The sequence below is a fragment of the Micromys minutus genome (assembly GCF_963924665.1).
Source record: "Micromys minutus genome assembly, chromosome: 4".
NCBI lineage: Eukaryota > Metazoa > Chordata > Mammalia > Rodentia > Muridae > Micromys > Micromys minutus.
In genome coordinates this window covers 41,456,663-41,467,820 of record NC_137973.1, presented here as the reverse complement: position 1 = coordinate 41,467,820, position 11,158 = coordinate 41,456,663, and the positions used below count along the sequence as shown (strand labels likewise).

The 11,158-nt window shown below is 42.1% G+C and overlaps 1 protein-coding gene across 1 annotated transcript; it reads left to right on the top strand.

Moving 5' to 3' along the window:
* The first annotated feature begins 2,782 nt into the window (after positions 1-2,782).
* Positions 2,783-10,717, top strand: RBM15 (RNA binding motif protein 15). The gene is made up of 2 exons (XM_080916250.1): positions 2,783-6,429; positions 10,360-10,717. The coding sequence occupies exons 1-2, from the start codon at positions 3,564-3,566 to the stop codon at positions 10,380-10,382; spliced, it is 2,889 nt and encodes a 962-aa protein (XP_080772376.1). The 5' UTR covers positions 2,783-3,563; the 3' UTR covers positions 10,383-10,717.
* The last annotated feature ends 441 nt before the right edge of the window (positions 10,718-11,158 follow it).

The window sequence follows — 11,158 nt, the reverse complement described above, 5'->3', positions numbered from 1 at the left end:
TTAAAACAAAGTAACTCAATCACAGCAAGTCTTCTAAATGCTTGCTTTTCAATGAACATTTGTTTAAAGCCAAATACATGTCGAATAAAAAGATTATACTTTTAATGCTTGGGTCAGCATTCTGTTCTGTCAGGGGCAAACATACATAACAGGCCATGTTCTGACCTTTACAGTCAAAAGGTGATGGCCTTTACTCTTTGCATTAAACTTAGGCGTCCTCTTGGCTCCAGGAAGGACAGAACTCCCTTAGAAGTCTTCCTCACACTGTCTGATGTGGGAAATGCAGCTTCTATCAATCTCCCTGATGATCCTAAGGACAAGCCACTAAGTTGTTTGTCTCTTTTCATCTCCTTCAGTTCTTTTCCTCAGTTCTAGTTTCTAGTTCTCAGTTTGCTTCCCTCAAAATCCTGCCATTAGGCCTGGGAAACTACACTGACTGGCTGACCTTATCTTGCCTTATCAGTGAGTGACTTATGTTAATTTACGCTGAAAAGTCACTCAAAGTTTTTCTGGATTGACTATTACATTGAGTAATCAGGTTAAGGTTTAACTCCAATTCCTTTTTTGTAGTATTCATATAACCTTAAAATAGATGAACACACTTCTGAAAAGTTCTTTATGCTATTTTAGAGATTATATGACTATTTTATCTCCCAATATCCAAATTTTTATTTTTCAGTATTATGTCCCACTAAAGAGAACCATTATTGTAGGAATGGTGGATTCCACATCTGAGGCAAAAATGTATCAGACATCCCTAGAACAGAATAATGGAGCAGGGGAGACTGGGAATAGGATTAAGCTTAAAGAAAAAAAGATTGACATGATCTTGTAACTGTTGAGACTCTGTGTTCAGAACATGGGGTGGCCTTCAGAAAATTTTCTACTATTGTATATTTTTAACCTAAAATCCTACAAGGAAAAATTTCATTTACAATACCAAAAGGTCTCTTGCTAATTCCAGAGCCTCAGCCCTGCCCCAATAGCAATCTCTGTAACAATTTAAATACAAACGTAAATATATATATATATATATATATATATATATATATATATATATATATGCAATACACAATTTTTAAAACCATACTTGGTAGTTTATTATACACATATGTCTCTGACTGATGCCATTTTATGTTAACAGTCTTTTAAACATTATTTTTGCAGGCCTAAAGAAATGGCTCAGGTGTTAAGAGTACTTGCTGCTCTTAAAGAGGACTACAGTTTGTTTCCCCAGAGGCGCAGGTTGGTGACTCACAACCCTGTAACTCCAGCTTCTGGGGCTCTAACAACCTCGCTGGCTTCTCTGGGGATTAGAACACTAGCATACATGCAGATATTCACATAAATATTTAAAGACAAGGTTTCATTACATAGCTAGTCCTGGTCAGCCTAGTATTCACTATATAGATAAGGCTGGTCTTGAATTCAGAGATCTGTCTGCTTCTGCCTTTCATGTGGTAGGATTACATGGGTACACCACTATGCCCTGCTAAAATAAATAAATCTTTAAAAGAGTATTTTTTCTAGTACTAAGATTTGAACATAGAGCTTCACATAGGTGCCCAAAGTTCCTGTGCTGTAGCTCCAGACTTCTTTTGTGTGTGTGTGGTTTTAAGACAGAATCTCAACAAGGTACCAAGTTACTCAAGCTAATGAAGAATTTGTGATACTTAACCTCAAGAACAGATGGGATACAGGTGTTCCAAAAGCGATACAACAGCTACTTTTAATACAAGTATACCTATACTTTACATTCTTGTTTGGGGGGGGGGGGTTATAATTTACGTATCAGGCTTTTTTCAAATCTTTTTGATGTGATCAAGAGATTTTGGCCCAAATATTAACCAATCTCAGGATTACATACTAACAAAAGAAAGCAAACTGGCTGAAGTAGGACCAATCAGGTTGCTGTATCTAATCTTCAAGCAGTTTATAAATTTAGAATTCAGGGTTTTTTTGGGGGGGGGGCGTTTTTGTCACCTTGTAAAATGTCCTGTTTTAAAACACATTTACTCAGTTTTAGAAAATCTTTCTAATTTCTTCTAGGTACATTTTTGGGGAGACTGCAAAAAGCCTATTTCCCCTCATCAGGAGGTAAACACTACCCATCTAATCTTATGATCACCAGTATTTCACAAGCTTATGGACTGGATACAGATGACTGGGGTCGCCAAGGTGGTGTGGGGAGGCGTTTAGATGAGAATCAGAGGTAAAGGAGTCAAAGGAGGTGGAGACAGGAGGGGGAAAGTGGCCATGTTGCTGGATCCTAATATGGATTAAGCAAGTGCTGAGGTCCAATAAACGAGATAAACGCAGTGTCCGCACAGTGAGAAGCGTTACATATTAAAGGTAAGCACAGCTATATTATGTTCCACAAATCTTTCATAAATGCAAACTCTACGCGGATTCACAACATAAAACAGGAAGCAAAAAAAAAAAAGGTCTGCAAGTAGTCCTGCAGGTTGGACCAGTCAGTAGGCCTGGAGCACAGGTCACTGCGCGCCCTAAGGCGGCCACTGAGAGCGGCCAAGGCTTCACGGCACGGTTTCCTATGTCCGCGGGCGGGCAGTGACTCGGTACCGCCCAGGGCGTCAGCGTGACCCGAGGCTCAGTGAACCCTGAACTCACCGCCCCAGCCAGCCGCACAGACCCGGGCAGGCGCTTTCTCGCGCACGGGGGTGGGGCTTTTTCAGGCTGCTAACTAAGATGGTGTCGGCTGGACTTCCCCGGACAGCTGCCTAAGCGGATCGAGGGCCAGCAGCCGGAAGGACCACCGAGCCCATTGTCCCGCCCAGACAGGACAGTACGGAGCCCGCAAGTTCCAGACTCGAAGGACCGAAGGATAGGCAAGTACGCCGTAGTACCTAACAAATGTTTAAGAGAACGCCGAAAGCGCGGGGAGGCGGGCCTCACTCACTTGTCACCATCTCGCGACAGCTAAGTGACGTCGCATAGCAAGCGCGTGGTCTAGTCTTTCACCTTCAGACTCCTCAGCTTATGGGCCTACTCCTTTAAGTGAGTGACGGACAGCGCTTTGATCCAATCACTTTCCTCGTCAACATCCAATCAGATTTAAACTTTATTCAGCCGCCGGAGAAGTTGGAAGACTGGGGCGGAGAGAGAGCGAGCGAGTGAGTGAGCGAGCTCTTTGTCTCTCGCGAGATCGGAGAGAGCCAAGTTCTCAGGAAAAAACGCCTGAACTGGTGTCCGGACTTCCCAAGTAGTGATTTAAAGGACGTGGCCACAAACCAATGAAAGGAAAGAGAAGGTGGGATCGCTACTCTCGCCGTGCTAGAAGTACCGTTACAGGGCAGACTTTTTGTCCAATCAACGCTTCTAGGCTTTGGGTCAGGTGACCATGAAGTGCGAGGGGCGGGGCTACAGCCTGGCGCGAGGAACCGTTAAGATAGACAACGAATATAACCAATGAGGTACTGCGATTAGGGCGTTAGGAACCCAATAACAGCGTCGGGGCGGGCGCCTTCCCGGAGCGCGGGGAGATGTAAAGACGGACAAATAGTTTTTCCAATGAGAAGGCTGAAGAGTGAATTAATTGACCAATGAGGTCTGCGGGGCGGGAGCCTTTGCCGCGGCGGAGTCCAAGATGGCGGCGTGCGAGTCCGCTGTGTGAAACGAGCGCGGGGTGGCGGGTTAGTCAGCTCCGCAGAGACGACCTCCGGCGACCCTCAACAATGAAAGGAAAGGAGCGCTCGCCAGTCAAGCCCAAACGCTCCCGTGGCGGTGAGGACTCCAGTTCTCGTGGGGAACGGAGCAAGAAGTTAGGGGGCTCTGGCGGCAGCAATGGGAGCAGCAGCGGCAAGACGGACAGCGGCGGGTCGCGGCGGAGCCTTCATCTGGACAAGTCCAGCAGCCGAGGCGGCAGCCGCGAGTATGATACTGGTGGGGGCAGCTCCAGTAGCCGCTTGCATAGTTACAGCTCCCCAAGCACCAAAAATTCCTCAGGCGGGGGCGAGTCGCGCAGCAGCTCCCGGGGTGGAGGCGGGGAGTCACGTTCTTCTGGGGCCGCCTCCTCAGCGCCTGGCGGCGGGGACGGCGTGGAGTACAAGACCCTGAAGATAAGCGAATTGGGGTCCCAGCTGAGTGACGAAGCGGTGGAGGACGGACTGTTCCACGAGTTCAAACGCTTCGGTGATGTAAGTGTCAAAATCAGTCATCTCTCAGGTTCTGGCAGCGGGGATGAGCGGGTAGCCTTTGTGAACTTCCGGAGGCCAGAGGACGCGAGGGCGGCCAAGCATGCCAGAGGCCGCCTGGTGCTCTATGACCGGCCTCTGAAGATAGAAGCCGTGTATGTGAGCCGGCGCCGCAGCCGCTCCCCGTTAGACAAAGATACTTACGCTCCATCGTCCAGCGTGGTCGGAAGCTCTGTAGGCAGCCACAGGCACGCCCCTGGAGGAGGTGGAGGTCAGAGGTCGCTTTCTCCTGGCGGTGCTGCTTTGGGATACAGAGACTACCGGTTGCAGCAATTGGCTCTTGGCCGCCTGCCTCCTCCACCCCCGCCACCATTGCCCCGAGAGCTGGAAAGAGAACGAGACTATCCGTTTTATGACAGAGTGCGCCCAGCGTATAGTCTTGAACCGAGGGTGGGAGCTGGAGCAGGTGCTGCTCCTTTCCGAGAAGTGGATGAGATATCACCTGAGGATGATCAGCGTGCCAACCGGACACTTTTCTTGGGCAACTTAGATATCACTGTGACAGAAAATGATCTCAGAAGGGCTTTTGATCGTTTTGGAGTCATCACAGAAGTGGACATTAAAAGGCCTTCTCGTGGCCAGACCAGTACTTATGGCTTTCTCAAATTTGAGAACCTAGACATGTCTCACAGGGCCAAACTAGCAATGTCTGGCAAAATTATAATAAGGAATCCAATCAAGATTGGTTATGGCAAAGCCACACCCACTACCCGACTTTGGGTGGGTGGTCTGGGACCTTGGGTGCCTCTTGCTGCCCTGGCACGAGAATTTGATCGATTTGGCACCATTCGAACCATAGACTACCGAAAAGGTGACAGTTGGGCATATATACAGTATGAAAGCTTGGATGCGGCTCATGCTGCTTGGACCCATATGCGTGGATTCCCACTTGGTGGTCCAGATCGTCGCCTTAGGGTAGACTTTGCAGACACAGAACATCGTTACCAGCAGCAATATCTTCAGCCTCTGCCCTTGACCCATTATGAACTAGTGACAGATACTTTTGGACATCGAGCACCTGACCCTTTGAGGAGTGCACGGGACAGGACCCCACCCTTACTATACAGAGATCGTGATAGGGACCTTTATCCTGATTCTGATTGGGTGCCACCCCCACCACCGGTTCGAGAACGAAGTACTCGTGCTGCAACTAGTGCTGTTACTGCTTATGAGCCACTGGATAGCTTGGATCGAAGGAGGGATGGCTGGTCATTGGACAGGGACAGAGGTGATCGGGATTTGCCCAGCAGCAGGGACCAGCCAAGGAAGCGAAGGCTCCCTGAGGAAAGTGGAGGACGGCATCTTGATAGATCACCTGAGAGTGACCGGCCTCGAAAACAGCGTCACTGCACTCCTTCTCCTGACCGAAGTCCAGAACTGAGCAGTAACAGAGATCGCTACAACAGTGACAATGATCGATCATCTCGTCTTCTACTCTTGGAAAGGCCTTCCCCAGTCAGAGATAGACGGGGCAGTTTGGAGAAGAGCCAGAGTGACAAACGAGACCGTAAAAACTCTGCATCAGCTGAACGGGATAGGAAGCACCGGACAGCTGCTCCAACAGAGGGAAAAACCCCTCTGAAAAAGGAAGACCGATCTGATGGCAATGCACCCAGTGCCAGCACTTCTTCATCAAAGCAGAAGCCACCTTCCCAGAAACAGGATGGAGGGACAGCTCCTGTGGCAGCATCCTCTCCCAAACTCTGTTTGGCTTGGCAGGGCATGCTTCTACTGAAGAACAGCAACTTTCCTTCCAACATGCATCTATTGCAGGGTGACCTCCAAGTTGCTAGCAGTCTACTTGTGGAGGGTTCTACTGGAGGCAAGGTAGCCCAGCTCAAGATCACTCAGCGGCTCCGTTTGGACCAGCCCAAGTTGGATGAAGTAACTCGACGCATCAAAGTGGCAGGGCCTAATGGTTATGCCATTCTCCTGGCTGTACCTGGAAGTTCTGACAGCCGATCCTCCTCTTCCTCAGCCACATCAGACACTGCCGCCTCTACTCAGAGGCCACTTAGGAACCTTGTGTCCTATTTAAAGCAAAAGCAGGCAGCTGGGGTCATCAGCCTCCCTGTGGGAGGCAATAAAGACAAGGAAAACACCGGGGTTCTTCATGCCTTCCCACCTTGTGAGTTCTCTCAGCAGTTCCTGGATTCTCCTGCCAAGGCACTGGCCAAATCTGAAGAAGATTACCTGGTCATGATCATTGTCCGTGGTGCGTCCTAAAGTCCATGTGTAACTTGTATTTTACTACTTTGACATGGTTCCTTGTTTTGTGATGTGTAATGGGATACAGCATCAGATGAATATTTCTTTCAATTAGTTTAGTTGGTTTTTTTATATATATATTTTTGTAAACCTCCTTAAAAATAGATATTGGGGCAGTTTAGTTATTAAGTGAAAGGGATGCCCTGAAGGTAGCAGGAAGATAGATTTGCTTTAATTAGGAGTTCTTACCCTCATCATTTTTCTTCAGGTTTTTTTTTTTTATTTTTTCTTTTTCAATCTTGAGTTTTTTTTAAAAAAATCCTCAAAATGATAAAAAACTCACAATTTAAAAAATCATAATTTGGAGAAAAGAACCTTCTGATATTTACACTGTACTGAAAATGATTTGATTTGTGCATAGATAATTTATACTAGAAGCATTGTGTGACTAAAATTTGATCAGGTGTTGCAAAGTCCAATTACTTTAATCAGGTATTTGAGTATTTCTTTAAATACACAGTTTATTCCCAGAAAGTTTGCTTTAACATATTAGTTTTTGAGTATCCCATGTTTGTAGCAGTAATTGGTAAAAGTTGAGACTTGTGTTATAAACCACTTATGTCTTAAACTGGTATGCAAGAAATGAGTAAATGCTTTTAAAATGAAAATTTGTTGGTAAGTTAGGTGCACAGTAGTGTTCTTATTGACTGAGAGGTGTAGTTAATACAGTTTTATTGTGCATACTTCAAAACCAAAAATGAATTTTTTTTGTGTCCACTTAAGAAATTTCTGGTTTCAGTTAAGAGTTGTCTGCAGGCTTATAATCGTTTTATTTCCCCTAGTAGACATTAATCAAACATCTAAATTAGAGGATTTTAAAAAGGGGTATGGTAAAATGCCCTCTATATTTGAAGAAAGTACCTTCAGGTTTTTGTTTTTATGTTTAAACAAGAGTAGTGGCATTATATTGCTGACAGTGTTTTGAATATCTTTGAAATTTAATGTTTGATGTTTTGACTGCTGGCTGGCTGGAGAGGTTTGAAATGTCAGTGTTAGCCTTTTTCCTTTTTTAATTTTTTTTAAAATTTTGATTTTTTTTCATGAACCTGTAATTAACTTACCTGCACAGATTTCTCCCCCCACCAAGCCCTCTCCCCACAAAATAAAGAGCTGAGGATTTGACATCTGATTTTTACTAAGGGCTTCTGTTACTTTATAATAATAATTTTTGTTTGTTTTATGCGCCCTTCTGCTACCACTTGTGATTTCTAAGGCTACTATTAAATATGATTTTTTCCCCCTCAATTTAAGTACTGAGGACTTCAACTAGGGCCCAGTATTTAATTATGATTAGGAAATTGAGTTTTTTGATCATGGTCATTTTTCTATTCTGTGAACATGACTTACTCATAGCCTTGCAGAACCCAACTTTTCTTTCTGTTTCAAAGCTTTGGTAGATTTAAAATAGCATCAGTAACAACCCAGAAAAAGAGCACATTATTTGTTTTTCATTGTAACTATATATAGAGCATGTCAGAATGAAAACCTCATTACTACATCATACTTTTTGTTTTTTACTATGTATTTATGATTTTTATTTTTATTTGGAGTGTTTTGAGAAAAATAATGTACTAGGTTTCTGAGCACAAAGGTGTGTCTTTAGGAGAGATACTGAAATCCTCCAACTAAGACATTGGATGTCTTTGCCTCTAAAAATGCAACACTTGGTGTGAAATATACATCTATTTAGAAACTGATGCAAGTGTAGTTTGTGTACATGGAAGTTTAAGTACAGTTTTTGGTTAGCTTTGTAGATTTTTCCAGTTTAAATAATTTCATTAGCCGTTACTTTTTAGTTTTTTTTTTTTTTTTTGGACAAGATAGTTGGACAATTGATTTTGCTGTTAGAGAGTGGTCTGTGACATCTAATTTTATTATTAATCAAATGTGTTGTGATGGTTTGCTCCATGTTTGTTTGAACCCTTATCTGACACTGCTACATTTTATTAGATCTGATCAATTAGTGCTTCAGTATTTTTGAAACATGAATGGCTTGATGCCATTCCCAAATGTATGTATTATTTAAATTAGTTTGGTGCTTACCCACAAAGTGCCATCTTATTTGTGTTGCCTACTCTTGTGCAGGTTCATAATATTTGTCAATTAGTCACTTAATCCTTCAGGATTTAATTGACAGCAAAGTCTAAATCCATTTCTAATCTTATTAGCCATATCAGAATCCCATATTGGATATTCTTTTAAAATTGTTAAAATTTTATTTTATGCCTGTCGGTGTTTTGCCTGCATGTATGTCTGCGTACCACATGCTGGCTGCTCTCCCAGAGGACCTAGGTTTAGTTTCCAGCACCTAGTCCAATGGGATCCAACATGATCCTCTGGCCTCCCTGAATGTTCATTTTAACACTCCCCTCAACTTTTGTCCTTTTTTTTTTAATTTAGTACTTTAGTATAACTGCTTTTTATCTTTTCAGAAATTAAAATGAATAGAAAGAAAATTTCTTAAGTATGCTATTTATGTGTTAAATATACTGGTAAATATAAGATTAAAACTTATGATCACAGCTTCAAAGTGTATGGAAAGTTGAGCAATCACTTAGCTTCTAGAAAATGGTTCTACTTAACTGTGGAGTAGTGTTTGCTGGTTGTAATAGAGATTTTTCCTGTAAAACTTTTTTCAAACAGAAACCTAAATTTTTAATGTGTACTTGTACACCGTCAAACTGAAGGTATTTTTTTCTTTAGAATTAGCCTCTTAAAATGTACATCTTCTGGCTTCTATAAGCTTTTGTTGTATCTTGAAGATGGTAAACTCTTTGTGACTGACTCACTTAGATCATTTGATACATAGAAGTCAAAGGTATTTTTCAGAGTCAGAGACATAGTACTTAAAAACTGTGTTATGGGCAGATGTTCACTTTTTCTTTAATTTTTTTTTTTAAATTAAGCTTCTTTTTTTAAGCTGGTAAAGTTGCTCATTTTGCAGACACAGCTTGGACTACAGTTTGTATCCATATAAGAACCATTTATCAAAACTTCTGCAGTAACAGAATTATGAGATCTTCTATTCAAGAGGGCCTTAATCACTTAAGTGAAAAAAAAAATGAAGACAATTACTCAACTTTTTTTCCCTGTCTTTGTCACAAGTCTGGTTTTGAAATAGGAGTAAGGTATGAGAACAAGAACCAGAGTTAGCCTTGTTAATTTTCTGGTTAAAGTGATATCCTTAAAGGTGGGAAATTATTTCAGGCAACTACAGTAAATTGTTAAGTTTGATGAAGAGTTCTTATGTGTATAACTTGAAAGAATTGAAAAGTATGAGTCCTGAAGTATCTTCTGACTGTTTAGCAAATTGTATGTGTGTTTTCTTAACAGAAAGTAACACCTACTGTCTTTGGTAACATAGGTAAAGGTGGTTTGTAAATGGTTTTGTAGCTTTAACCCTTATCTACCCAGTAATGGAGTAGTCTGTATCACTCCATAAATAACAAAAATAATCGTAGAGGGGTTAAAAGTTTGTCTAAACTCCATCTTTCTATTCCACTTTTAGTTATATTTAGAAAATATTGGTTAATTATAAATTTTCTTTTTCCTGAACATTTGGCCGTGCATTAGTTTTTTGTTTTTGTTTGTTTGGTTTTTTTTTTTTTGAGGATAAACAATATTTTCAGCCCTATAATTCTTAATAAGTCTTTTTAAAAGTCAAATCCTATCGTTTTATTTGTTATTTGTGTATTCATATAGTAAATTTATTTCAAGGATTGTGCCAGTGGATATTATTGGTGCTTTTTGAAGTTAAAGTGGACTATCCAGGAAGGTCTTAATACTGTGTTCATCTATAATGGCATAGGGGAAATATATATATTTTTAATACTGTAAACGTTTGTACTGAATAACCTTTTTTTCCCCCTCCCGCAAGCAAAACTGGTGAACAGCGGATGAAGATACGGAATTCAAAGCTCTAATGGACCTTTTTGAAGAGAAGTGGCTTATGTGGAGTTTACATGGGCCTCTGATGGAAGAAAGCTAATCTGTTTAGTATTTTGTGCATTTTACTAAAATGGCAGCTTAACATTGTGTATCTGCTATTGTGATGCCAATGCCGGTGTTTTAAGTGGAAAAATGACCTCTTTGCTTTGTGCTGTGTACACAAGATTTCTGGAAAAGTAAAGAAAAACCCTTTTTATGGCTCACACAGCTTAAAAGTAGCTGTCACTCAAACATGGGCTCACAGTTGAGCTGCTTTTGTTTTATTCTAAATAAATTGTTTCTTTTGAGGAAAATGTTTTTCTGCCTGGAAGTGAATTGACGGCAAACCTTGACCCCTTTGTTTGCAGCGGAGGGGGTACTTGCTGCTGCTCAGATCTTGTCTTGAGCAAGAAGCAGGGAGATCATCAATTTCATTTTGACTATCACGGTGTGTCAATTCTGAAGGATCATAGTGTTACAGTGACCCCCTTTGTTTGCAGTGAAGGGGATCCTTTGCTTCTCGGTCGGCCCTCAACACGATGAGGGTGCTGTTTGCTGGCATGCAAGAAGCGGGGCAAGCACTCTAAGCCTCACCACAATGCACGAGTCGGGGGCTTTGCTGGTTTGAAGAGCTGGAGTTCCTGAAATTTAAGTTTTGATTTATTTTGTTCACCCATCACGTTTGGCTTTAGTTTCATTTTTTAATTTGAAGAAAAGTTTGAAATTGCATTATCTTGCACTTTAACATT